Raw genomic sequence first — 27,863 nt, forward strand, 5'->3', positions numbered from 1 at the left:
GCACTCCAGATAATTCTGATGCACTGCCAAGTTGGGAAACCGATCTGAAGACCGTATGACAGCCACACTGCCCTCCGAGCCCACCCTAGGAAGGTCTTTGACAGAAACATGCCTTTTTAATGTTTTTCTTCTTACCCACCCACCCTCAAACTTCCCCAGGCCTCCCAGCTCAGGCCAAGAAACATGCTGATTCCGCCAAGAATACACTGCTGACCTGGAAGGAAAACACGACCTCAGGCAAGGAGAAAAAGGAAATCGTGGAAGCTCTGGTCATGCTCTACTACACGCTGGGGGTGGCCTGGCTCCTGCAGAACCAATATCCTTTCCTTCCCAGCTGGGTCTGGTGAGCAAGGCCGGGGGCTGCCCAAGCCGGATGGGTCGTCTCACACGGGGCTGGGAGAGGCACCCAAGGCCTGATAGTTCCGTCCCAACATCCAGGCCCTTCATGAGCCTCCAGTATCCTTCTAGAAAAGTATGAGTGTTCCTCCTGTGTCTATTCCTGTAAGCTCTGATTTGAGCCATGGGAGGGATCTCACTGGGGACACATCCATCCTCTGGCCAGTTGAAATTCATTTTTGGAGTCTGTCCTGCTCTTCATTGGACACTCAAGGTGATCAGTATTAGCAAGGAGGACATGGGTGATAGTGGGGGGAGTGTAGGAAGACAGAGAATGGGTGGAAATGGAAAGCCCTGTTTGTCCAACAAGGCACGTTCTATTCCCCTGGGGAGTTTGAAGAATTACTGCTATTTGGGTCCCACCCCAGAGAGTTTGATTTAGTAGATCTGGGGTGCATCTGTTCCTTGAGATTTTTAAAAGCCCCAGGTGATTGTAACACACAGCCAAAACCTCTGATTTAATATACTCTTGATCATTTTAGTTTTTCTGAAATGCTGTTGAAAACACTGCCCATGAAACTGGAGGCCAAGCAAAACAGACAAAAGAAATAGTTCTCCGTATTTCCAGAGGGGGAACTGTTGTATATGCCTCTCCTCAAAAAGCTGTGATTTTGATGGCCTTTTGGTACCATCTGGACTTGAAAACTGTTCAGGGTATTTCATGTCCATGAATAATCCTGAGCCCTCTTTGAGCCCATGTGTCCCCAGTCTCTCCTCTCTAAGCTTCCCCCTCTTGATGCTCAGCTTGCAAAATCTGATATGTTTCCTTCCTCTTTTGCCCTTAGCAGAGGGCTATTAAAAATGTGGGAAATAGAAGGATATTTGGGAATTAAGGGGATTTTCTTTGCTGCTATTTGCCTCTTGCCAAAAACCTGCTTTGCTTGGACTTTCTAAATGGCCCAGAAAGTCCCTTTCAGCAGAATTAGTTCCTCTCTTTTACCATTCATAGAAGCCAACTTGGGAAAAGATGAATAACTGTTGTCACGCAGTAGAGGCCTCCAAGGAAATCTAGTGTTAATTTATGGTTTCCGTTCACTCCGAATGCTCCCCACCCACCCCAGCCCTGGATTCAGACACCACCACAGGACACCCAGGGCCCTGTTCCTTTTCTAAAGCATCCTCCCTTCTACACGACATATACAGATGGAAAACAGAGAACCCAGGGAAGTGCCCATTTTCAAATACTGCTTCCTTTTCCTAAAGGGCCCTTCTGTTTGCTTACCAGCTGCTGTCCCTGCTTCATAGGGTGGGGTGTGTACCCAGCATTTTCCTTGACTGTTTCACTGGCAAGGAGGCTTATTTCAATCTGCAGAAGTCAGACAGAAACATGAAGGAGCTGAAAGAATCATACAAGGGAGGCGTTCGTGGATTACAGGTCTCAGAGAAAGACCTAATGATTGCCTTGGGCAGGTACGATCTGGGCCTAGAGAAGCTTGGACTTTTATGAATAAGGCCTGGAAGCACATGGTTGTTCTGTAGTCTCTGTAGAGGGGGAGAAAAACATTCAGAGCAAATGGACCAGAGACTCAAATGATAGAGAGGCCTCTATTTACCAAATGCATCCACCGTGGTCTAAGCTTCGTGTGCTCTGCCCCAGTTAGTCGTCACAGCCACTACTCAGGGCGTTGGTGCAATTATTATCTCAGCAGAGAGAGGGCAAGGACTGGGCTGAGGTTAAACAGACCGTCCAAGGAGACGAGCTTTAAGTGTTGGATCTGAACTTGATCTGAACTTACAGACCCTTAGCCCCTCCTGTGGTGCTCATACTTCTTCTAAAGTTACCTTTTTTTCCCCGAATTGCCACCTACTTTTGTCATTACGTATGTATGACAACTTAAAAGATGAAGAGGGAACGCTTAATCAAGACAGTTAGTTTATTGGCGGTCCAGGAGTTACGCATAGCACAAGCATTTTTAAGTAAAGTTCTGTTCCGTATGGAAACAAAGTTCATGTAGTTGGTTCAAGCCAGGACAAGACTTGGCTATTTTACAGATGGGTTAGGGATCCTCTGAGAATCAGAACGTTTAGTTATAAGAGTGGGCCCATCAGATTATCAGAAGAAAAAAAGAGTAATAAAAGGTCTTACAGTTCCCTAGATTTTTCAGACATCTTCACATCCTTGAAAGCAAGCTGTTTCCGGAACTGTAAGCACTTGGCTTGGTAGTGTAAACAACTGAATGGGAAGTAAATGAAATATGTGAGCCATGCCTGTCTCCTCTAGACAACCATGAATCTAGAAGTCACATGAGAAATGATGGGGAGATGTCCCAAAGTCCAGAGTTAAGTCAGACTATTGACTTCAGTCCACGGGGAGGTAAATTAGAGTCTAGTGAGTGTCTACTGCTGTCACGTGGGGCAGTGACTAAGGTTTTCATGCTTATGTGAAAGGTGGCCTTGTTCTACTTTCAGAATAAATTCTAGTGCACGTTTCATTCATCCATCCCACACTGTTGAGCACCTGCTTTGTGTGTGCACTGTTCTAAGTGTTGGAATGGTCACCCAAGTATAACTACATCCTAGACGCTGTTCTATGAGCTTTCCATAATTTATTTCACTCAGTTTTCTACCACAAGTAGGTATTTTTATTTTTAACTTACAGATAAGGAAATTAAGGCACAGGAAAATTAAATAACTCAAGGAGACACAACTAATAAGAGAGCCAGCACTGGGTCATTGGAATGCATAACTTCTATGCCACACTGAGTTATGTCTGATACCAACCAGATACCTAGTAAGGGCAAATCTTTTTTCCCATTTTAAAGGTGGAGAAAATGAGGCAAGATTCTTCAGGCCAGACAACTTGGCTAATATTTGTCTATAAGCTCTAGATGATAGGCATCATTCTGTAACTTCTGCTCTTATATTCAAGGGAAATAGTGGTCTAACTGAACCCTCCAATTTTTTTGTAAAGGATTATCAGATAACATGCTTTATATATTATTTTGATTGAAAATCCTAATCTTCAGAGGAGGAATAAATCTTAGAGCTTAAAATAAATTGTAACTACTGCATAATGCCTTATATAAAGTAATTTTATACACATACTTATATTTTTAATTCAACTTGGAAATACAAAGGTGGGGACTAGGTGTGAGGGGGGAGAAATATTGATTGTGTATCTACTAAACGTTAGGCGATTTTACGTATAATTTTTAATCTAATCTTCACAACAACCTTGTAGTTTAGGTATTCTTAACCTTGTTTTATTTGGAAGGAAATACAGATTCCTGGAGTTTGCCTGTAAAGCTAATAACTGAGAGCCAGCTTTGCACTAGCCATGTTCTTCTCGTTGTGTCTTGCTATCTCTAGAAAGATAAACCTTAATGAATCCTATTTTATTATCATTAAAAATTTATATTCCCCATTTTGTTTTGAAAATTTGAAAATACAAACATATATGAAGAAGAAAATAAAAGTCAGTTGTAATATTACCACCCAAACGTAACTGCTGTGAACAGTTTAGTTATCCTTCTGTCTCTTTCTACATACACACACACACACACACACACGTATATATACACACATAATATATACATGCCAGGATCATATTTTAAATACAGTTTTATAACTTTTTTTAAAACTGAGCACATTTTGTGTGGGAAAGGATAGCTCACTGGTAGAGTGCGTGCTCAGCATGCGTGAGGTCCTGGGTTCAAGACCAGTACGTCCATTAAAAACATAATTCAATAAATAAACCTAATTACCTCCCCGCCACCACACACAGAAAACACAAATCTAGATAAAACTTAGCACATTTTAAGTTTCTCCCCATATGAGTTAGTCTAAAAAGAAAACATGATGTTTAACGTCTGAAGTATTTCATCGTGTGATGTGCCGTAATTTATTTAACCACCCCTTTGGGGGAGATACTCACATTGTCTTGTCTATCCTCTCTCATTTTTAACTGAGAAGGGAAAAACTAAACTTAATCAAACAAAATAAAGGAAAACCTTTGCTTTGGCCTAAAAGAGAAGGAGACAGAGGTAATAAAATTTTATTTTGATTTTAGAAAAATGTTTTATGGGTAAATTATCCCATCTTATGAATTACTAGAAGCCTTTTTTTTCCATTTGCTTTCTTATAAAATTTAGACTATAGCATGATATACTAATGGGCTTGATGAATGGTTGTCAGTGGAATCTGGTGGGTAAAATGCAAGTTAATAGGATTTCGTTTTCAGCAAGGCTGGATTTTGAGCCAGCCACTCAGATGATTGACCTGTGAAGTCCAAATTGTTTAGTTCTTAGAATCAGTTCCTTTTGTGTCTGCAAAGCAAGTGACTTCTCTGTGACTTTCGGTCCTCATCCCTTTTTTTCCAGAGCCTCCTTGGTCAACCGCAGGCTAAACCTAGCCCTGGCGTACTTTGAAAAGGCCGTTGGCAATGTTATTGCTGCCAAGGGTGATAGGACGTCAGATTTGGTCATTCTATACGAGGAAATTGCTCAGATTGAGCAGCTGAGGAGGAACCATGAGCAGGCCATCCAGTACCTGCAGCAGGTAAGTGGGCTGGAGCCCCGGCCAGGTGGCCTTGTTTGGCCCCAGGACCAGTTCCCTCAGAACAGAAGGTAGGATCAGTTTTCCTCCAGATCCACACAAGAGACCTTCCTCAAATTCAAAAGACCCAGAGAATGCTTCTTAGGTGCGCATGTCTGCTATGCTGCATGACCTAAGGCAGCACACCCCACCCACACCCCCGGCCTCCCTCACCCCGACTGTGCTGGGAAGAGGTGGCTAGCTGAGTGAGTCCACTCTGAGCGAGAAAAGCCATAGGGGCAACTGAACTTAAGTTTTAGCAAACGCAAAGGGCTTTTTAAATGAAAATTTATGATATTTTGGTGTAATGCTGTCACTTGTCCTTTAAACTAGTCTAGCTGGTTGTATTTCCAAGTCTAAGGTTAAACTAACAAGAGGGTGTTTCGCTTGGAGGTAACTAATTTGACACATGCCTGAGGAGAACAAAACATACAAAGGAATGTTAAGTCTCTCATAATGAAAACAGTGTAGGCACTTTTATGTATCAAGTACTTGAAACTTCTCTCAAACTGCTAGTTAAATTCACCTTTTCCCTCCTCAAATGAGAACCATGCCTGGCCTTCAGGAATCTTCCAAAGTCAAAACCACGACAATATTGGATTTCCTATGTCACAGCATAGGTGCCGTGCCATCCAGCAGTGTATGTAAAAACAGCCTGATACTGAAGAAAAAGCACTGCAGTAAATCAGAAGTCCAAGGCTGTTAACTTCACACAATGCAGGAATGTTAAAGAATGCTGCTCTGAAGACAGGGAGTCTGCTGCTTACAGAGAGAGCCAGCCTGGTTTTTGTGTCCAGGACTTACTCTCTTCTTTCTCTTTCCAAAGTGTTCCTCCTTTATTTCAGATAATAATAATAATAGTAGTAGTAGTAATAATAATAAAATCTACACTTTTCTAGGGCTTACTACACTCCAGGTGATATTCTAAACACTTTATGTGTATTCATTTAGTCTTTTCAACAGCTGTTTGTGACAAATACTATTTTCATCACCCCTGTTTTATATTCAAAGAAATTAGTGATTTGCCTCATGTCACAGTAAATGGCTGACGAGGATGGGAACCCAGGCAATGTGACTCTGGAATACATGCTTTACTAGACTTTTTTTGATACTGAAATTTTGAGAGGCTGAGTTAAGGTTACGATTTTATTTTTGCTATGAAACCTAATAAAAAATAGTAATAGATAACATTTATTGAGCACTTACCTTGTAATGGGTACTATGCTCAGTGCTTTGCATGCACCATCTAATTTAATCTTTCCAACACCCTAATTGGTGGAAACTATTCCGTCTACATATGAAGGTAAAAATACTTGAAGACTCACAGCTAGGAAGTAGCTGAGCGGGGACGCAGACTCATCTCTCATGGAACTCCATGATTACATGTATATCAGCTCTCAATCAGCTAGCAATTCTACGAGAGCTGGTATACAGTCCACAGTGAAACACTGTCATTTGGGTACTTACTTCGTCATGATTTTCTCCATTCCAGGCTCATTCTATCTGTGTTTCTTTGTTCACTGAAGTCAGCCCCCAAGCTGCAGAGGCAAGCGCGTTACTGGCCAAGGCGTATGCCATGTCTGGAGAGGCCCAGCACAGGGGTAGGTAAAAGAGATGGCCTTGCAGAAATCATCGCTTCCCGGTCAGAGGAGGGAAGCACGTTGGTGAATGGTCTACCTGTCAGTATGGAGAGATTATAACTAGCTATTCATGCCTGTGAGGGAGAGAGAAGACTGGACACCATTTTGTACAAAATCATTTACATGTGAATTTAGGCACAATAATATCTCCCCAGAGTAGTTGGAAATCAAAACCAATAAGATCATCTGATTTCTGTTTCCTTTATTCACTTAGAGTCTCAGAAAAACTCACCTGCATAAAGAGAAGAGATGGTACCCGCTGTGAATGTGACCTGTGTTGTATCAGTTGATGAGGAAATCCAGAGATAAAGGAGGAAACATGGGCTCCTCCCCTCATCCTCCTCTACCCTCAACCTCCTTGACTATTCCTCTGGCTTATGAGAGAGAATGTTTGTAGCAGCTAGAATTGTCTTGACCTGTATTCATAAGTGAGGTACTGGGGGTTCTAGAGGAAAGCCAGGTAATGAACTCATCCTTCAGCAGCGGTCCTTTCTCAGGCAGGGTCATCCTTTCCAGAGCCGCTGCTTTGGGGGAGACACAGAGGAGCTGGTGACCGATGCTCAGCTGGCTTGATCCGTTTAATGGACACTAATGGATTTAGTGGCTTATCAGGAGGAATTTATGAAGAATGTAATTTAAAGCTTTTTAAAATGTTGATTTTCTCTGCTTATAAAAGCAATCCGTTTTGGTGGACATTATTTTCCAGTCATACATGAGAGAGAGAAAGAGAGGGGAGATATTACAGGGCAAGTTTTTATCCTACTCTTTTCCACTCTTGTATTTCCCCAAGTGATTAAACATTTTTTCAGTTTTCAGAAGTTATTTGGATATTTTGAATATTGTTTTCTTTAGCATGAATGTTCATTGCAGACTCATTTTCTGTGTTCTCTAGCTAATTATCTTGCTCCTTTAAAAAATTTCCTTGTGTATGCTCACAGTACTTGTATTCAATCTATATATTTGAGTTTTTAAAAATAGTCTTCGTAGTTGTTAAGAAATTTAGTCTGTGGCTATGTAAAATTTGTTTTTAGTGAGAAAAAGTTTATGATTATAGAGTTGGGAGATTCCAAGGCCACCTTCTTTTCTTGAATACTCATTTTTAACATTAAAGAAAATCTGAATCTTCACCTCATATCATCCACTAAATTCCAGGTGGATTAATATTTTTATATCAAAGCTAAAAAATATAAATTAGCCAGAAGAAAATATAGTACTGGAATAAAATATGCTAAAATTAAAAATTAGAGGAAAGAAGAACTCTTGAGCTCACAAGGATATACCAGAAAAGAAGAGATTGATAGGTTTAATTATAAAAAGATCTAAAACTTGTGCCTGTTATGAAATACCATAAATAAAATAAAAAACTCAACCAAGATGAACAGATAATTTGAATAGGCCCTAATTATTTTTTTTAAAAATATAGTTAGCATTCCGAGAAAGAAATCTCCAAGCCCAGATGATTTCACTGGGTAATTCTACTTAACATTTAAAGAAGGAATAACACCCATCCTACATAATATTTTCCAGAAAATTGAAGAGATGAGAATACTTCCCAACTCATCTTAGGAGGCCAGCATTACCCTGATACTAAAATTGGGCAAAAGCATGAGAAGAAAAAAACCAAAACAAAACAAAAAAGCCTCTATAGACCAATACCTTTCATGAGCATAGATGTAAAAAAATTCTCAGCAAAATATATAGCAGTGTATAAGAAAGAATAATATACCCTGATCAAGTGAGATTTTTCCCTTGAGAATGTCAGGCTGGTTCAATATTAAAACCTGAATCAATGTACTCTACTGTATAAACAATCCACAGACAAAAAGCGAATAATCTTATCAATTGATGCAGAAAAAGCATGTGACAAAATTCAACATCCTTTTATGATGGAAGGGGAACTTCCTCAATCTGATAAAAAAGCATGTACAAAAAACCTACAGCTAACATCATGTTTAATGGTTTAAGACTGAATGGTTTCCTCTTAAGATCAAGAACAAGGGAAGGATGTTCACTCACTACTCTTATTCAGCACAGTGCTGGAAGTCTTAGCCAGTGCAATAGGCAAGAAAAAGACACACAGCTTAGAAGAAATAAAATGGTTTCTATTTGCAGACAACATGACTGTCCAAGGAATCTATAACTCTGTGAGAACTAGTCAGTGAGTTTAAGCTTAGCAAAGTCAAAGGGTACAAGATCAACACACAAAAACCAGTCACATTTCTATATTAGCAATGTACAAGAGGAAACCAAAATTTTTTAAAAAATCACTTGTAATAGCCCTCTCCTCCCAAATGAAACACTTAGTTATAAATCTAACAAAATATACAGAGGATCTGTGTACTGAAAACTACAAAATCCTGAAGGATGTCAGAGATGACCTAAATAAATGAAGACATACTGTGTTCATGGATTGGAAGACTCAGTGTCACTTCCCAAATTGATTTATGGATTTCACTCAATTACAGTCAAATTTCCAGCAGGAATTTTTGTAAATATAGACAAGCTGGCTCTAAACTTTACGTGGAAAAGCAAACAAACTAAGAAGCTAAAACTTTTTTTAAAAATAGTACAGTTGGAGGAATCATACTACTTGATTTTAAGATTTACTGTAAAGCAATAGTTACCAAGAGAGAGGTATTGTTGGAGGGCTAGACAGGATCAGAATCATTGGAACACAACAGAGAGTCCAGAAATAGACTTAATTAATTATTGGCCAATTTTTGACAAAAGTACGCAAGCAATTCAACATTTAAATGATAGTCTTTTCAACAAATAGTATTGGAACAGTTGGTATCCATGTGCCAAAAAAAAAAAAAAAACCCAAACACTCTCATACCATACATAAACATTAACTCAAAATGAATCACTGTTCTAAATGTAAGAGCTAAAATTTACACTTACTTTACAATAATTAAGAAATAATACAAAACAGCAAAGAGACCAATTTTCTCCTGTCAAACTGTCAACATTTTTAAAAAGATAACACTTAGGATTGATGAGAGCAATTTGATTACAAATGCCCTGAAAAGCAATTTGGCAGGATGTCACACATCTTAAAACTACATATTTTACAACTATAATGAGATCAAGTCTTCACCCATCCTATATGAAAATTTAAAAAATTTGAAAATACCTAGCATTTGCCAGATTGTGAATAAACAGCTCTGCTCATTCATAGCTGGTGGGAGTGATAGTGTAAATTGATAGGAAATTTGGGACCAATTTGATATCTAGTAAAATTGGAAAGGAAACATGTATAAGGATGTTCACTGTGGCAATGTTTGTAATTGTGAAAAATTAGAAACAAACATCTATAAATGAGAGGAAAATTTGGTGTATTAACTAGATAGAATTCTGTAGTGTTTAAAAGGGCTAGATTTTATAAATGAAAAGGTTAATTTTTAAAAAGAGCATTAAGAAAAAAATAACTTGCATTTTTAGGACACAGAAAATACTATTATTTATAGTTATGTATATGTAAACATGAAAAATGAACTGCAAGTAAGTGAAAGTGCATCAAAATGTACATCAATGTGTAAACAGAGGCAGAGACATCTGAACATGGCTTTGTGAATAGGTCTGTGAACCCTCTGAACACACAGCACACACACACACACACACTCAAACTGAATTAAAAAAAAAATTTCAGGGCACTGGAAATAGATAGGCTGACAACAAAGAGCACTCATATTCAAAATACTATTAGAGCTTTAGGTAAAGAGTGTCATCTTGGCCATCTTGCCTGGGCCTGCTCCCATCCATCCACTGCCCCAGCTCAGTCCATGAGAAAAACAATTTTATCAGCCTGGGGCTAGCCAAGAGAAACAGCTTTGCTGGCAGAGGAGGCTGACTCAGTTCACAGCAAGGGGCAGAAACCTACAGATTTATCAGGTAAGAGTGGCCAACTTAGTAGGAAATGAACTGGGGAAAGCCTGAAACTTGTTAGCCTGAAGTTGCTGTCCTGGTTGTTGTCAGTTGCAGGCCAGTCATAAATTTTAACTAGAAGAACCTGGAATTGAGAGAGCCATAGAAAGGCTAGAGAAGCTCTCCCAACATCCCTGCCCAACTGGGAAACTGCGTACACATGCGGGGGACACTGGAGAGTCCAGTGGAAAGTAACAACCGAAGGAGACTCGAAATGCAGCAGAGCTTTGAATGCGCTCCCCAGTCTACTTACAGGTTACTCAACGGAGGATGAAGGAAAGACGTAAAGTCTGGAGGTATTTGAGCACAACTTCTTCCCAAGCCAGTGGGTCAACACGAAGCTATGCAGGCACAGGGTCACCCCCAAGAATCCAGACTGAAAATAAAAACAAGCATTAAAACCTGAGCAGAGACTTTCAGTTCTGGCCCAGTATGCAGGGACTTGGAAGTCATCACTCCATCCTAACAACAAGAAAAAAGCTGAACAAACTGAAAAGTTGACAACTCTTCTTAGACCTGTCAGAGGAGTGAAGTCACAGGGCATACTGATGGCCCTGAAATTGAAGAGGCAAGTGAATACAGAGAATCACAGTTGACCAGAACACATGCCCATCTTCACAGGGACCAGTACTGGGATAGGAAAACCTGATCTGTAGTTGATGAATTTCTGGAAGCTCAGTGTGGGCAAGTCTGAGAGTTAAAAATTCCAAGGATACTCAGTCATAGGGGAGCCCCCACATTTTTGTGAGTTTTACCTCCAGGAGCTTGGCTAGGTTCTTAAGGTGAATATTGGAGAAAAATCCCCCTTACTTCCAGCAGGGAGAGGGGGAAAAGTAACCATTTAAAAATACACCAGAGCATGCTGCTTAACAAGGCCTGTCCTCAAGAGAAACTTTTTACCAGGCCCTAACTATTGGAGTTTTTTTCCTGAGCTGAACCACCCTGGAGAAATGGAAACACCCAACTCCAGCCGCCTCCATCCTGTCCCACCAAAGGGAGATGGGGACTGAGGAGCACTTGTGAAGTTCACAGCCCAGAGGCATAGGCTCGCTAAAGGACTGAGACCTAATGATAGGACTATAAAATACTTCCCTTCCCCCAGTGCCTCACCACATTACTAAAGGCCTGTTTAGGGCAGTTCCTTTTATCCAATTCATCATGCCCAGCTATCAGGAAAAAATTACAAGGAATACTAAAAGGCAAAAGCACAGTTTGAAGAGAAATCTCAAGCATCAGAACCATACTCAGATATGGCAAGGATGTTAGAATTATCAGACTGGGAATTTAAAACAACTGTGTGATGTCCAAGGGCAGGAGAGAGAAACTGCACAGCTCAAGAAGAGAGAAGGAGAGAATTCTCCCTTCCTGTACCTTTTTTTTTTTTTTTTTTTTTTTGCTACTTGTTGTTCTATTTAGGCCCTCAGTGGATTGGATGATGCCCACCCACACTGGTGAAGGTGGATCTTCTTTACTCAGTCTGCTGATTCAGATGCTAATCTCTCCCAGAGACACCCTCACAGACACACTCAGAAATAATGTTTTACCAGCTATTTGGGCAACCTTTAGCCCAGTCGAGCTGACACAGAAGTAACCATCACAAACCCACTCTTGTCAACTTGATACCTATACACATCTCCTTAAACATACTCTCCAAATAAAGAAAATAACAAGGTCGTAATTCCACCTGACGTGATAGAACTATCCAGGGTACAACTGAAAATGCACCAATCCTTCCCCAGAAGACGAGGTAAAAGTCTTCAAGGATGTTACTCGTCTCCAGGTATCCGATAACTTGAAAGCTATGATGTAAAATTAATGATACTTAAATACTGACATAAAGTCAGTACATCTTATATAACATGATAAGGGAATAAAAGAGGAAAGAAAACAAAGATATTTGCTGTGCGTATACACACACACACACACACACACACACACACACACACTAACATATTCATAACAAAATAATGAAATACTCAATTACATTTCTGTAACTGGTTATGTGGTCATAACTGGTATTTATAACAACCTTTTTCTACTACCCATTCTGTATTCCTTTTCCCTTCAACTAGCATCTCAGTTTGTAGTGGTTCTTTACCTAGTGGGATGACCCAGATTTTTATTCCTGAATGTTCTGGGCCATTACTAATGTGGCCTGGATTGGGATGTTAATCACAGGGCGTAGCCGTACTGAGAGAAGCCCTGTGGGATCTCCTGTTTTCCAGGCATACTCTTCCTTACCTCCATTGTGGATTAGTACTCCAGTTTCCCCTTAGTGGTCAGGATCAATCACCCCAGTCAGCACAATGACTCCGTTCCTTGTCTTGTTGATTCAAAGGCATGAGGAACCCAAAATGGCCAGGTGGCAGCCTTAATTAACTTCCAGTTCAATTGAATCATTGTTGTGTCTCCTGGTGGAAGCCCTCCTCCCTCTGGAACTAAGACCTCCAGCCCAGCAGAGCATAAAGTTACAGGAACAGGAAGCAAAAATTTTGCTAGTGGATCACTAGGGGTATTTGATGCTATTCTGATGTTACTCATATTTCCACCCCTTGATTCCTAGACCTGTGTATCTTGACTATTGGAGAAACAGCACCATATATTGGATGCCAATTCAGAGTATATATAGCCTTCTGGAGAATCTTGACCCAGACTTGCAAAGTATTGCCACCTAGCTGGCACTGTAACTGAGTCTTCAAAAGGCATTGCACTGTTCTATCAAGCCAGCTTGAATTCCAGGAGCATGGGCCCATTGCCACACTTCCTTTGCTGTGAAGTGAGTTCCTTGATCTGAAGCAATATCGTGTGGAATACCATGATGGTGGATAAGGCATTCTGGAAGTCCACAGATGGTAGTTTTGACAGAAGCACTGCATGCAGGAAATGCAAATCTGTATTCAGACTAGGTATCTATTCTAGTAAGGACAAAATGCTGCCCCTTCCATGATGGAAGTAGCCCAATGTGCCAACCTGCTACCAGGTAGATGGCTGATCACCTGGGGAATGGTGCCATATTGGGAGCTCAGTGTTGGTCCCTATGCTGGCAGATTGGGTTCTCGGCAGTGGGCATAACCAGGTTGGTCTTGGTGATTGGAAGTCCAGGTTGTTGGTACCAAAATCTGTATTAGTCAGGGTTCCCCAGAGGAAAATAACCAACAGTATATATAGACAGAGATATGTAAGAGGAGGTTTATTATAGGAATTGGCTCGTATGTGGTTATGGAGGATGAGAAGTACCCCAGTCTGCCATCTGCAAGCTGAACCAGGGAAGAACCAGGCAACCAGGGAAGATGGTGGTGTAATTTAGTCTGAGTCTGAGGGCCTGAGACCAGGAGAACCAGTGGTGTAAGTCCCAGTGTAAGGCCAAAGGCCTGAGAGCTGGGGGATGAGGCGGCCACTGGTGTAAGTCTTGGAGTCCAAAGACCCACACAGCAGAAGTAAATGGGTTTTTCAGCTCAAGAAGAGAGAGAATTTACCCTTCCATTGCCCTTCTTTGGTTCTATTCAGACCCTCAATGGATTGGATGATTCCTGCCTATGTTGGTAAGGGTAGATCGTCTTTACTCAGTATACTAATTTAAATGCTAATATCTTCCAGAAAAACCTCCACAGACACACTAGAAATTATGCTTTACCAGCCTATCTGGGCATTCCTTAGCCGAGTTAAGTTGACACAAAATTAACCTTTAAGTACATATTTGGTGGCAGGGTGATATTGGAAATCTCTGTACCTCCCACTCAATTTTTCTGTGAATATAAAACTGTTCTAAATAGTCTATTAATAAAAAAAAAGAAAAGAAAAAACAAAAAAAAATACACAAAAATAACACCAGAGCAAAGACATTAGCCTTTAAACACCATGGAGGAGAGAGATGCTGAAAGTTTCCTTAAAAAACAAAACAAAACCCACAAAGATAGATCAGAATCTGTGATTGCTCCTATATGTTATCTAAAATGTACAGTTGTCAACGAAAAAGAGACAAGAATACAAAGAAGCAGGAACCTGTGACTCACATACAGAAAAAGAGCGGTCAGTAGAAATTGACTCCAAGTGGGCTAGATGTTGGATTTAGCAAAGACTTCAAAAGCAGCTATAATAAATATGTTCAAAGAATTAAAGGAAACTGTTCAAAGGATTAAAATAAAATATTATGAAAATTCCTTAGTAAATAGGAACTCTCAATAAAGAAATATAAGCTATTTTTAAAAACTAGCTTAAATGGAAATTCTAGTTTTAAAATATAGCAAATGAATGAAAAATTTGTTAATGTCTCAGCATCAGATTTGAAATGGCAGAAAAGATAGAGATAGCTCAAAGGTCGTGCTAGCTCATCACTAGAGATGAGCCAATCCAAAGAAGAGAGAAAGAAGATACTGAAGAACAATGAACGGAGCATAAGAGGTCTGTGGGACAACAGCAGGTGTACCAACACTCATGTACTGGGAGCTCCAGAAGGAGAGGAGATAGAATGAGGCAGAAAATCATCCAAAGAAGTAATGGCCTCAAAGTTCCCACATTTGATAAAAAAAAAAAAGTTATATACAGATACAAACATCTCAGTGCCAAGTAAGGTAAGCATAAAGAAAACCACAGTTAGACACATAGTCAAATTGCTGAATGACAAAGAGAAAATCTTAGAAGCAGCAGTGGAAAAACAACTCTGCACAGAGAAGCAACTATATGCTTAATGGTTGATTTTTCATCAGATAAATGGAGGCTAGAAGGGAGCGGAAAAGTACTTGGAATAGTGGAATAGGAACATACTTGTTCAAAATACTGCAATGAAATTCAGTCAAGAATTGTACATCCAGCAAAACTATCCTTCAGAAATGAAAGTAAGATAAATACGTTTCCTGATAAAGGATTTATTGGCCAAAAAAGGATGCTAAGAGAAGCCCTTAGACTGAAAGAAAATGATGGCAGATAATAACTCAAATCCACAGAAAGGAATGAAGAGAATTGGAGCCGATAAGTATGTGGATAAATACAATAGACTGCATACAAAGACACAAATATTCATCAGCTTGCGACCGTGTAAACAAAGTATGGTATAGCCATACAACAGAAAACTACTCACTCGTTAAAAAGGGGTGAAGTACTAACTTCTGTGACAACATGGCTGGACCTCAAAAACAGCATGCTGCATGAAAGACTCCAGACTCAAAAGGCTACATGTTGTATGGATTCATTGATGTGATCTCTAGAAAAGGAAAATATATAGAGATAGAAAACGGATTGACGATTGCTTGAGACGGGGGATGAGAGCAGGCATTGACTGCAACCAGCCATAAAGAAAGATTTTGGGGTGATGGGCATGTTCTAAAAGTGGGTTTTGGTCATGATTACATAACTTTTAAAATTTACTAAAATTTTATCAGACTGTATAATTACAATGAGTGAGTTGTGACACACAAATTATACCTTAATATAGTGGTTTAAAAAAATGTTAACAAGTGTCTGTTCCTGAGTGATGTGTGTGGAAATAATTTTCATTTTCTTTTTGCTTTTCTGCATTTTCCAGATTGATTACATAAACATCTATTATGTTTAGAGTAAAAGACAACATTACAAGTAAATTTTTAAACACTAACAACTGTATATTTAAAGTTCTTTAAAAACCAAAACTCATCCCCTTTCTCTCCACACACATATACTGAACAGAAATCCCAGTAAACAGCAATCTCTATCAGACTTTAATTTAGCTAAAAATGTCTTGCATTGCACTTGGGAGTTTAACATGGTGGTTATTTTGGGTCTTAGGATAAGACTGTTCAACATAAGGCTTTTTTTTCCTACAGAAAATCCATGTGTTTCATCCACAGAATAAAATCAAAACATCATCTGATGCTGTCAAATGATATCTCAGACTTGTTGAGGCTTTTATGAGTCAAAAGAAGGTAGACATGGGCTTTAAGCATGAAAAAATGTCTAAGTAATTACAGCTTGCCTGAAATAATTGTGTCACTTTTTTGCAGATGCTGTTGAGATATATTTTATAAAAAGTATCACTGCGTATCAAACAACATTGGGCCCAGAGGGTTATGAAACACTGACGACCATTGAAGACTTTTGTAAATGGCTTATCGAAAATGGGGGAAAACAGGTAAATATCATCAATTCATAAATCTAATTGCTAGATTGTTTATTAGATCAGGACCTCTTTTTCATCTCATAATTCAGAAACTGGAGCTCAGAGACGGTTCAGGTAAAGCCAGGGATAAAAATAGGGCTGCTGCAGCTTGCAATATTAGTGAAAAAAGGAAAAAGTATAATTTTTCTTGTATCTTGAAACTTGAGGTTCTTCAAATCCAGGCACATATAATCTCTGGTTCTGTAAATTTAATATTTTAAGTCAGAATGGGCTTTCACCTTTGGATATAGCTGGTGGTTTCTTTTTTCTCTTGATACTATTCTTTCCTTCTCAGGTTTTGGTCTTCAGTTCTTTATTAGCCAAACTTTTGTTTGCAAAAAAAAAAAAAAGTTATAGAAAATGCTTTTGATTGCTGACCTTTTTACTTAGAAGTCACATAAGTCTAAGCTTTTACTCAAACACTTCTGACCTGAGCGGGGAGGGTATAGCTCAGTGGTAGAGTGTACGCTTAGGGTGCATGAGGTCATGGGTTCAATCCCCAGTACCTCCATTAAAAAAAAAATGATAATAAACCTAATTACCTTCCCTCAAAAACAAACAAACAAACTTTGGACCTGAACTTTGTGTATTGAGTTCAGCATGAATGCAAAAAGGCATCCAAATAGGAAAAGAAGAAATAAAATTAATTCTCTTTGCAGATTACATGATGTTATATGTAGAAAACCCTAAAGACTCCATACCAAAACAAACAAACATACAAACCTGTTAAAACTAATAAACAAATTTCAAGATACAAAACAAAATTTAGGATACAAAATCAACATACAAAAAAATCTGTTGCATTTCTATACACTAACAATGAACAATCTGAAAACAAAATTAAGAAAACCCTCCCATTTACAGTAGTATCAAAAAAAAAAAAAATACTTCTGAATAAACTTACCCAAGGAGGCAAAAGACTTGTACACTGAAAAAAATAGGAAAATAATTTAATTATATGAATGTTTTCCTATTTTGAAAAATGCAAGGTTTTTGTTGTTTGAATTTGTCCATATTTACTCAGCACCAATAAATGGCATGTTCCATGTCAGGAGACACAATCTGAAGCCAGAGAGGGAAGTCCTGTGGCTCTCCAATGCTGCCACTTTTGGCAGGGCAAACCCTGTTAAGTTACTTCAGAGTAAAGTCACTCAGAATGTACAGCACAGTGTAAAGCACTCAGCCTCTAGGGCCAGCTGGACTGGGTTTGAATCCGGGTTATTGGCAATTATTGGCAATGTTTCCTGGAAAGCAACAATTGACATCCTTTTTATGTTTGTGCTGACGTGCCACATATGAAGGATGCTGCTTGCATGTTCACCCAGCTCCAGAGAAATGTTCTGTTTATAAATGTCAGCACAGCTGATGCAGGCAGGGGGTGAGGGTGCCAGCAGTCACTACATCTCTTCACTCCCTCTAAAGGTAGCACATTGGGAAATCCAATGAATTACAAGCAGTGTTGTTCCAGGAATAACTTCCAACGTATACTCAATTTTTCTCTGACTCACATGCCATATAGTAAGTAGTTAGGAGTCAGAGCGGTGCTGAAAGACAACTGGCCTGGACTTAAAAAAAATACCAATATTATGAAAGACAGAAAGGGAAGAACTGTTACAGATTAAAAAAGACTAAAGAATTGTGAAAACTAAATTCAACACGTGACTCTTGATTGGATATTACTGTTTTTTAAGTTATAAAGAACATTATTGGATAATTGAGAGATTCTAATACAGAGGATATATTAATATGACATCAATATAAAAATTTTTGAGAGTGATAATGTTCTTGTAGTTACATGGAAAGATGTTCTTGTTCTAAGAAGATAGCATGCTTAAATATTGAGCGGTAAAGTATCTTAAGTACAGATTATTTTCAATAAGAACATATGTATATGCATTTATGTATGTATATAAAAATGTTATCTATATAATATATATATTTTATATATGTATGTAACTTTTTAAAGAGAGAATGTAATAAAGTAAATGTGGCAAAATGCTAGTAGCCATTGGTGAATTTAGGTAAAAATATTATATGTATTCATTCTTCTATTCTTTCAGTTTTTCTGCAGGTTTGAAATTTTAAAACATAATAATTAAAAAAAAAGAGAGAGCAAGTGCTATGGAATTGAGACTGGTTTGAATCCTGACCTGCTAACTATAGGCTGTGTGACCTTAAGGAAGATCCCTACCCTTTATTAGTCTCCATTCCTTCTTCTATAGGAAGCCTATAATAATATCCCTCTCTCATAGGGTAGTCATAAAGGTTAATTAATAATAATAGCTAATTCATTTCTATTAATTATAGGCTTGGAACTTTAACTCTTCGTGGGCACATTACTTAGGTTATGCATCACCACTGATCTTAGTGAGTTACGCCAGTGTGGGGTAGAATGCCTCCTACAGAAAGCAGCCCGCACGCTCCTTCACAGTTGCCAGGCTAATTTTAAAACTGTATTTTTTATCCCCTTAGGAGGCTTACAGACTGCTAAAGGCTTCCCTGAAGTCTCAGGTCATCAGTTATGGTGACTATAGTGAAAAAGTGGCTGAAACTTTTTTTAACATGGGCAGGATCTGCTTTGCCAAAGGAGAGCTCAGAAAGGCAATTCAGCTGCTAAGGAAGGTGAATACTGGCTGGTATTGTTACATTTTCTCCTGGGCCTGTAAGCACAATGTGAGAAGAGCTGTATGTGTGTGTGTGTATTGATGGATGGATAGATGGATGGATGGATGGATGGATGGATGGATGGGTGATGTATGTGTATGTTTTCCCTTCCTTTCCCTTTCTCTTTCCTTCTCTCTTTTTTTTCTTTTTTAAAAAGTGTTCTATTTTGAAAGCTCTTCACATTCTTAGATGTGCTGAGGGAGCACACAGCTACAGAAATTTTTGTTGTGTCCATGCCTGGACCAGTCTTAAGAGAGAAACATCCTAATCCTGGAATCGTGGTGTGGCAATGGCAGAGTCTTGTGAAAGCACCCAAGGTTGGGTTGGAACAAGGAACACCTTGTATAACTATCCTTACCCAAGTACTAGGTCCCCTTTCAAGGATCTCAGATGACTCTGGAAGTGCACTCCCTAGTAGTAGGACGTGGCAAGAGGTGTGAGTGGCAGTTGTTCAGTCAGTCAGTGTACTAATAGACCAAGCTAAAGACTTGGTGAGATTGGTAGTGATGTCTCTACATAAAACCCAAGTTTGCTCAACATCAGAAGAAAAGTTGGGAAAGATTAACTGATATTCAAGAGGGTGGAGTCAAAAGCAGTCTACACGTGTACATTGGCAAACATCAGGTCTGGAGAGATTTTATCTCGTTTCAGGTTAACTAAACGTAATCAGAAAACAAGTATGAAAATAGTAAATAATAGGAGAAAGGGGACTTCATTCTGAAGATTCAGAGAAAAAGAAAACCTTATGAAAATAAGTTGTAAGGATGAGAATCACTTCTTCAAGGAAAGCAGGACACATGATGGCAACTGTGTAATGGGAGAGAAAACTGTAAAATCAGGAGAGAAAATTTTAAAATAAAAGGATGACAATTTGAGGCCAAAAGATGAGGTGAGATTAGTAAGGGTGAATTAGGAAGAGATAAGAAGAAATTTCAGGGAAACAACAAATCTAAAAGAGTTCAAACCCACACTGAAAATAGTGAAGAGAGTTTTAACATGTCATAGTGATGCTGAGCCATATTTCCCAAATCTAGAATTGCAACAGAGTCAGTAAAAAACAAAACAAAAATCAAACAGAAAACAGATTCCTGAGTCCCACCCTAGACCATCAAATCAGATGTTCTAACAGTTGTGTCCAGAATCTGTATTTTTAATACTTCTAGAGGTATAATCTCCTGTCAGTTTTAAGAATCATTGATTTATATGACAAACTTCAAAAGCTCTCCCATAATTCAGGGGAAAAGGAGAGACAGGTATAGTGAGAAAGTAGTTGATGTGGAGGACAAAGTAGATGTTCAGCCAAAGAATTCTATGTATTTCTGAAGAGGGACTATAATACTTGGAATAGAACTCATTGAAGATAACTTTTCTGAAGTGAAGAAAGGCCCCAGCAAAAACATGATAAGGGCTTATTACCACATTCCACACAAAATCAGTGAAAGGAGAGTCCCATCTTGACTTCACCTAGCAATGAATGTTTGGTGGAATGGCTACATCCTCCATCTGGAATAGGGATTCAACATGGAGATTTAGGATACTATAAGTGTGGGGAAGGTCTGCATCTTTGATATCAGCTTTTATCCTGAGGGCTTTAGATACGTTCCTACTCCAATGTCCTAGCCCAGAAGAAAGGAGAAGAATAGGAAGATATTCTGATGGTAGAGCTGCCCTTTTGAGTTTGAAATCCATCCTCATGCTGAATATTCAGTAACAATGAGATGCTGGTGATGAAGTTTCTGAAATAGACTATGGTAATGGATGCCACTCTGGGGGCTAGAAACTGCTCCTGGAACTAAAAAGAAAGTAGGAGATCTCAGCAAAAATTGACGCTGAGAGGAAACCCCTTTGATAGACACAATACAGTAGAAAGAGGGTCATGGATGCATAATCCTAGTGACACTTCTGGCTAACTTTTTCTCTTGGGCAGTTCAGGTTTCATGTAAAAGGAATCAGAGTTAGATGTAGTAGGGTGTAGGTGAGAAGATACAGGAAAGACAAATATTAAACAGTAATGATCTTGTGATGGAATAATTTTTATTGGCATACAAAAAACCGCACATTTTGAAATGTACAATTTGATCAGTTTTGACATCCCTATTCACCTGTGAAACCATTACCACAATCAGGATAATGAATATATTGGTCACCCCCAAAAGTTTATTCATGCTTTTTTGTAATTAATCAGTTCTACCCCCTTCCCAGGTAACAACAGATCTGCCTTTTTTTTTTTTTTTACTATAGATACATTTGCATTTTCTACAATTTTGTGTAAGTGGGATCATATAGTTACATATTTTTGAATGGTTGTTTTGTGATTCATCCATGTTATTGTGTTTATCAGTGGTTCATTCCTTTTTATTGCCAAGTATTACATTCTATGGACACCACAATTTGTTAATCCATTAACCTGATGATGGATATTTGGCTGTTTTCAGCTTGGGTTTATTATAGATAAAACTGCTATAGATGTATGCTTTTTTTCCCCTTGGGTAAATATTTAGGAGTAAAATGGCTGAATCAGATGATAGGTGTATGTTTATATAGAAGAAACTGCCAGTTTCCCAAAATATTCTTATCATGTTATATGTTCCCACCAGCAGGGTATGAGAACTCTGTTTCTTCCACTTTCTCACCAATATTTGGTGTGGTCAGTGTTTTTAGTTTTAGCCATCCTAATAGGTATGCAGTGGTATCTCATTGTGGTTTTAATCTGTGTTTTCCTTGAGCATCTTTTCATATACTTATTTTTCATCTGTATATTTTCTTTGGTGAGGTATTTGTCCAAATCTTTTGTGCATATTTTATTAGTTTTTTCTTATAATTGACATTTAAAATTCTTAATATATTCTATATACAAGTTCTCTATAAAATATGATTTGAAAATATTTTTCTTCCAGTGTGTAGTTTGTCTTTTCATTTTCTTAAGTGTCTTTTGAAAAGCAGTTTTAAAATTTAATAAATTTGAATTTATCAATTTCTTTTGTGAATTTTGCAGCTTTACTTCTTTCATTCTAATTTGTATATTTTTTATTTCATTTTATTGCTTTATTGCACTGGCTAGAATATCTAGTACAGTGTTGAACAGAAGTGGTGAGGACAGGTACCCTTGTCTAATTCCTCATCTCAGGTGAAAAGAATTTAGTCTTTCATAATTTGGTTTGATGTTAGCTGTAGACTTTTCATAGATACCCTTTATCAGGTTGAGGAAGCTCCCTTGTAATTCTGGTTTGCTGAGAGATGTTTTTGTTCTGTTTTGTTTTAAACCAGGAATAGATGTTCAATTTTTTAAAACTGGAGGTTGGATATCATAAAATTCTTTTTCTGTACCTGTTGGGATGATCTGTGGTTTTTCTTTATGGATAATTCCTATCGTTGTGTCTTCAGCTACACTCATTTTTTTCCTCCAATGTCAAACTTGCTATTAATCCCATCCAGAGTATTTTTCCTATCAGACATTGTAGTTTTCATTTCCGGAAGTTTGATTTGGTTCCTTTAAAAAAAACTATATTTTCCATGTCCCCAGTTAACTTTTTTAACACATGGAATAAAGTTACAATAACAGGTTTTTGGTTTTTTGTTTTTGTTTACTTTTCTTTTTAATGTGCACATTTAAAAAAAATTGAAGTGTAGTCAGTTTACAATGTTGTGTCAATTTCTGGTGTACAGTAATTTCAATATACTTCTCTGCTAATTCTAACTGACGTCTGTGTCGGGTCTAGATTGGTTTTGATTGAAGATTTTTCTCATTATGGATCACACTTTTCTATTTTTTGGATGCTTTGTAATCTTTGTTTGGATGCTAGGCATGTATTTTACTTTTCTGGGTGTTGGATATTTTTGTGTTCCTGTGAGTATTCTTGAACTTTGTTCTGGAACTCAGTTCAATTACTTTTTTGTGGAACTCAGTTAAATTACAGTTTGGTCCTTTTTGGTCTTGTTTTTCAGGTTTGTTAGATGGGACTAGTGCAGCATTTATTCATGGGCCAATTATCCCCCACTACTGAAGCAAAAGTCTCCCACCCAAAGCTCCACAACAATGAGGCTTTCCAGTTTGGCTGGTGAGACCAGGCACTGTATCTGGCTCTGTGTAAACACCGAGCACTGTTCCCTCCAGTACCTTCAGGTGATTCTTTCCTCAAGCCTTGGGCAGTTTTTGCTCATGTTTGTGTTAATCAGTACTCTGCTGAATACAGTTGTCCTCAAATCTGCAGGGGATTGGTTCCAGGACCAACTCCCCCGACACCAGATCTGCAGATGCTGAAGTCTCTAGTATAAAATCGTACAGTACAGTTGGCCTTCTGTATCCACAGGTTTCCACACTGAAGGCCAACTGTACTTGAAGGGGATGCACTGCAGATATAGATATTCCTGTTCTTTTGCTGTGCAGCTGTCTCCTCTCTGTTACTAAGCCCTGAGAGTTTCCCGAGACTCTCAGATCCGTATCCTCAATTCAGGGAGTCTGCTGAGCTCCACTTCCCTGCATCACAGCCTGGAGATACTCTCAAAGCAGTAACCAGGGGCAATCATAGGGTTTATTTCCCTTGATTTTCCTCTCTCAGTGAACACTGTCCTTTGTTGCCTGATGGTCAGTGTCTTGAAGATTATTTCAAATATATTTTGCCTGCTTTTTCTTTTTTTGGTTGTTTCAGGTGGGAGGGTAAATCTGGTGCCTATCATTCCACCTTGACTGGAAAGAGAGGTCAGCAGTAGAACTGAAAACAGAAAACTGCCTACGAGTAAACTGATGTAGCATGAGAATGCATTGCAAATTTGGTACACGTACACTGATTTAACTTATATCCATCCATTTGGTTACAGTTATTTGGAAAATCCTGATGGAAACTAGTACTGCAGCTGTGTTTTCAACAGGAATGCTGTCAATTCCCAGACCTTAATTTGGTTACCCACAGCCACGTGTGGTAGCGGAAGCTTCACTGCAGTGGAGTGACAGACGTACAGCACGAGGGCGACAGAGCCTTCAATTCAGACTCCTTTCTCCTTGGTGGGGAACTGGGAGGAAATGTCAGTGTAGTACAGGCACAAGAATTGTAAACCTGTGACATCTCGGGTCCATAGGTGCTCTCCTGAGTTTGGTTTGTAATTAAGGGCCTTGCTATCTGGTTTTCTTTAACCTGTTTTGTTTCTCAACTCACCTACAGTGTCTGATGATTCAGATCGTTATATATGGAAGTGGGCACAGTAAAAGCAGAGATACAGAAAACCTCCTTACCCTACTGCAGAGGTGAGTTCTGACTCTGGTCACCAACCAGGTTATCAGTGTGGATATGTGGACAGCATGGCCTCTCCCAGATGCATTCATTTAGGGGTGATTCACCTCTGTTGTTCTTGCTAGTGAGGCTAAACACCAACTTGTACTATGGATTTGGCCAAATCCTGAACTGGAGATACCTAGTCAATCTCTAGTAGTCTCTCAGAACCCAACAGAGGTCTGCTGAAACAATATTTAGTACTTATATCTCTTTCAATACTGAGCATTATAACCGAATCCTACAAGGCAGTGTCTCAGGTAACAGCCTGTGATATAATATAGGTTTATAACAAAGTAAGTGAACACAGTAAATTTATTTTTCTGCTGAATATACAAAAGCTAAGTCCCTAAACATATGGCAAACTTTGGGGAGAAATAGTTTCCATAGTTAGCAATAAAAGAGCTTCTTCAGAGTCTTTAAAAAAAAAAAAGCTTAGAATTTCAGCAAAAGAGAGTGCTTCGTGCAGACCTGCCCTTGTCCTAACCTTGGCACATTATTGCTGTTTGTTCATCTCAGAATAATGTTGATCCTGAACTGATCTCTTCTGTCGAGTGTATACTAAATCCCTAAAACCGAGCTAACTCCTACTCATGAAGTGTTTAGTCCCCACAAATATGCTGCATGATAGCTCTCATTTGACAGAAGGGAGCCGGATGTTCTATACAGGAGAAACTGTCTAAATTTGCTTAGTCTTGGAAGTCTGGCCCCAAGCCAGTGTGACTCTAAAGGCCACAGGCTTTCCCGCTGTAATGAAGAGGGGCATCATCATGGGCTGAGTCAGGACTCTGCATTTCCTGGGAGGTGGCTCAAAACTGCTACTTTCTCACCAGGCTGGACAGGCGGGGAACAAGATGAGCACAGAGAATACATTCAGCCCACCCTGTCCCCACCTGTCTCAATCGGAGCCACACCTAGGGTGGGCCCAGCAGAAGACAGTCTCTTGTTCCATCCTCATCCAGGAGAGCACGTTCTCAAGTCTCTCTCTGTGATGCCCACGGTAGGCGGTATATGGGGAACTCTGCTCCCTGCTTACTGGCGAACATGAAAGCGTATTTTCTTACTCAATAACCATGACAATATTAATGATAACTATAATGTAGAACTCCTTCCAGTTCCCCGGCACTTTACAGCACATATACTACTTCTGACTCACAAATAACACTATTTGGTAGGTGTTTTTATCTTTCATGTTTGGGTGATGAAACAGAGACTAAGAAAGGTTAAGTATCTTGTTTACCATCTAGCTGGAAAGTGTGATAAATCTGACCCCAGATCTGTCATAGTTTGAAAATGCACTGCTTTTCACGATATAATAGGGATTCTGACGTTGGTGAATTTGAGAACTTTTATAGGGACACCTGTCAGCAGGCAGGTCCCCAGCGCCTCATCTGACATACAGGGGAACTCAGGACTAATATGTTCAAGTCAGATTACCCAAGAGGAGGCAGAGCTGGGACTTGAACCCAGGGCTCCCTAACTCCAGAATGTGCTCGCTGTAGGCTACACAGCTTACCCTCTGAAGGCAGACTATGGATTTTAAATCAGGCTCCAACACTCAGCTCTCTGACTGAGGTGAAGTTCCTTAACCTCCCTAAGCCTCTGTTTATTCATCAGTAAAATAACAGGACCTTCCTCAAAAAGCGGGTTTTCTGAGAATTAATGAGCTCACATACACATTAGATCAGGGCCTGGCAGGTCTTCTGTACTCAGTGAATGTTGGCATAAGAATAAAATAACAAAAAGACTTATCTTTCTGAGATGCTGGAGGTAATAGGCCAGAATGTTTAGATAAGAAGCTCTGTATATCACCCCGACTATTATTATTTTATATTAAGAGTGATGGGTAAAAAGTACGTATTGCTGGAGTCAGCCCTGTCATCTTAACCTACCTCTGCCACTTACTAAATATGTGACCTTGGGAAAATCACTTAACCTCTGAGTCTTGGTTTCTTCATCACTAAAATGCAGACAAATAGTGTATCACATGGAGTTTTTGTGAGTTTTAAATAAAATAATGTATATAACATGCATAGGACCGTGCCTGGCAGAGTACTCAAAAAATGTTAGCAAAACACCCTTCCCGCCCTCTTCTGCAGCACATGGCCCTTTGCTTCCAGGGCAACAGGTCAGAATATTTGAAATCAGGGATAATTGTTAGGCAATATTACGGTATGTTTGTATGTTCGAGAATTAGATTGAGAATTTGAATCTCTGAATACATCTAAAGTACATTTTGTACTCTGAAGGTAATAGCAGTGAAACTAAAAGAACAAAACATGTAATTTCAGACAAGAAATGCATGCTTCCTCAAAAGTGGAACAAAATTTCTACTCAGCTTGTATTTAAGAGACACTTCAGAATAGCTGGAGTGAACCCATTTCCTCAGTAGCCTGAGGCTGCTTTTCCCTCTGAGTCTTTTACTGTTCCTTGTTCCTGATTTGAAAAGAATCGGGGAAGAAAGAGAGGAGTTGGGAGACGCTGGCATAACCCAGTTCAGACCCCGGGTAGTGGGAGTTTCTTCTGGTTCTCGGAGACGTCCTTCTCTCTGTAAATGGCAGTGAGACCTGGACCTGCCAAGGAAGTACGCGTAAGGGAAAGAGTTTTGATGAGACTCTGCTGTAGAAGTTGAGTCACTAAAGGTTTTCCTTTCCCTGAAACAAGTCCGTACCTCATCCCTCCGCAACTGCTGAGCAAAGCCATAGGAGCGCCGCCAAAGCCCGGATGTTAAAAAACAAACAAACAAACAAAAAATACTCCCAAACCCACAAAAAACCCAGTACAAAAGTCGTCCTCCTTGCTGGAGCATCTCACTGGAATAATCAGTCCCAGATGTCCTGGAACTCTGCTGGCTGCCCGATGTGCTCTCGTGCTTTCTACCCCGCCTCCTCCAGAAACCCAGTGACAACACTCCCTGGACGTTCACTGCCAGGAGCCCCAGTTCTTGCCTTTAGCTCTCCACCCTAGGGTCTCCCTGTAGGGGAACAGAGGCTGCTAAGCCACACAGAGCCAGCTCAGGGCACCTTGTCTTTAGCAGAGCAGTGGGTGGGGGCACTCTATAATCAACAGCCTCTCTGCTGTGCCCACAAAATGTGTTGATAGGAGGGAACAGCGCGGAATAGTGCAAGGAGAGCAAGTATATTTCATCTCATGGGCCCGCTCTGTTAGTGGTTTCCTTCAGTGATGCTTGAGTTTCCAGAGCAAAAGCCTGGGCTTGGTGGAGCCTGACTTATTAGTACTGTCTGCCGTGGGTAGGGTGGGGGAGTAGTTAAATTCTGCCATGAATTTGCTATTCAGGCATAGTGCAAA

At 39.4% G+C, this 27,863-nt stretch overlaps 1 protein-coding gene and 1 non-coding gene across 4 annotated transcripts in view; both read left to right on the plus strand.

Annotated features, from left to right (window-relative positions):
- Positions 1-27,863, plus strand: part of TTC23L (tetratricopeptide repeat domain 23 like) — a 54,625-nt gene that overhangs the window by 15,993 nt on the left and 10,769 nt on the right. For all 3 annotated transcript variants that reach the window (XR_012503784.1, XM_074356929.1, XM_045517083.2), the window contains exons 5-11: positions 160-316; positions 1,681-1,806; positions 4,716-4,893; positions 6,422-6,530; positions 16,469-16,596; positions 19,096-19,245; positions 24,447-24,529. Coding sequence is in view for 2 of the 3 variants with exons in the window: in XM_074356929.1 (XP_074213030.1) it covers positions 160-316; positions 1,681-1,806; positions 4,716-4,893; positions 6,422-6,530; positions 16,469-16,596; positions 19,096-19,245; positions 24,447-24,529 (931 nt within the window). In the remaining variant the exon portion in view is untranslated. The remainder of the gene's footprint in view (positions 1-159; positions 317-1,680; positions 1,807-4,715; positions 4,894-6,421; positions 6,531-16,468; positions 16,597-19,095; positions 19,246-24,446; positions 24,530-27,863) is intronic.
- Positions 17,062-17,134, plus strand: TRNAP-AGG (transfer RNA proline (anticodon AGG)). The gene has a single exon. It is a non-coding gene; the product is annotated as a tRNA-Pro (tRNA).

This window comes from Camelus bactrianus, chromosome 3 (assembly GCF_048773025.1).
Source record: "Camelus bactrianus isolate YW-2024 breed Bactrian camel chromosome 3, ASM4877302v1, whole genome shotgun sequence".
In the NCBI taxonomy this organism is placed as follows: Eukaryota; Metazoa; Chordata; class Mammalia; order Artiodactyla; family Camelidae; genus Camelus; species Camelus bactrianus.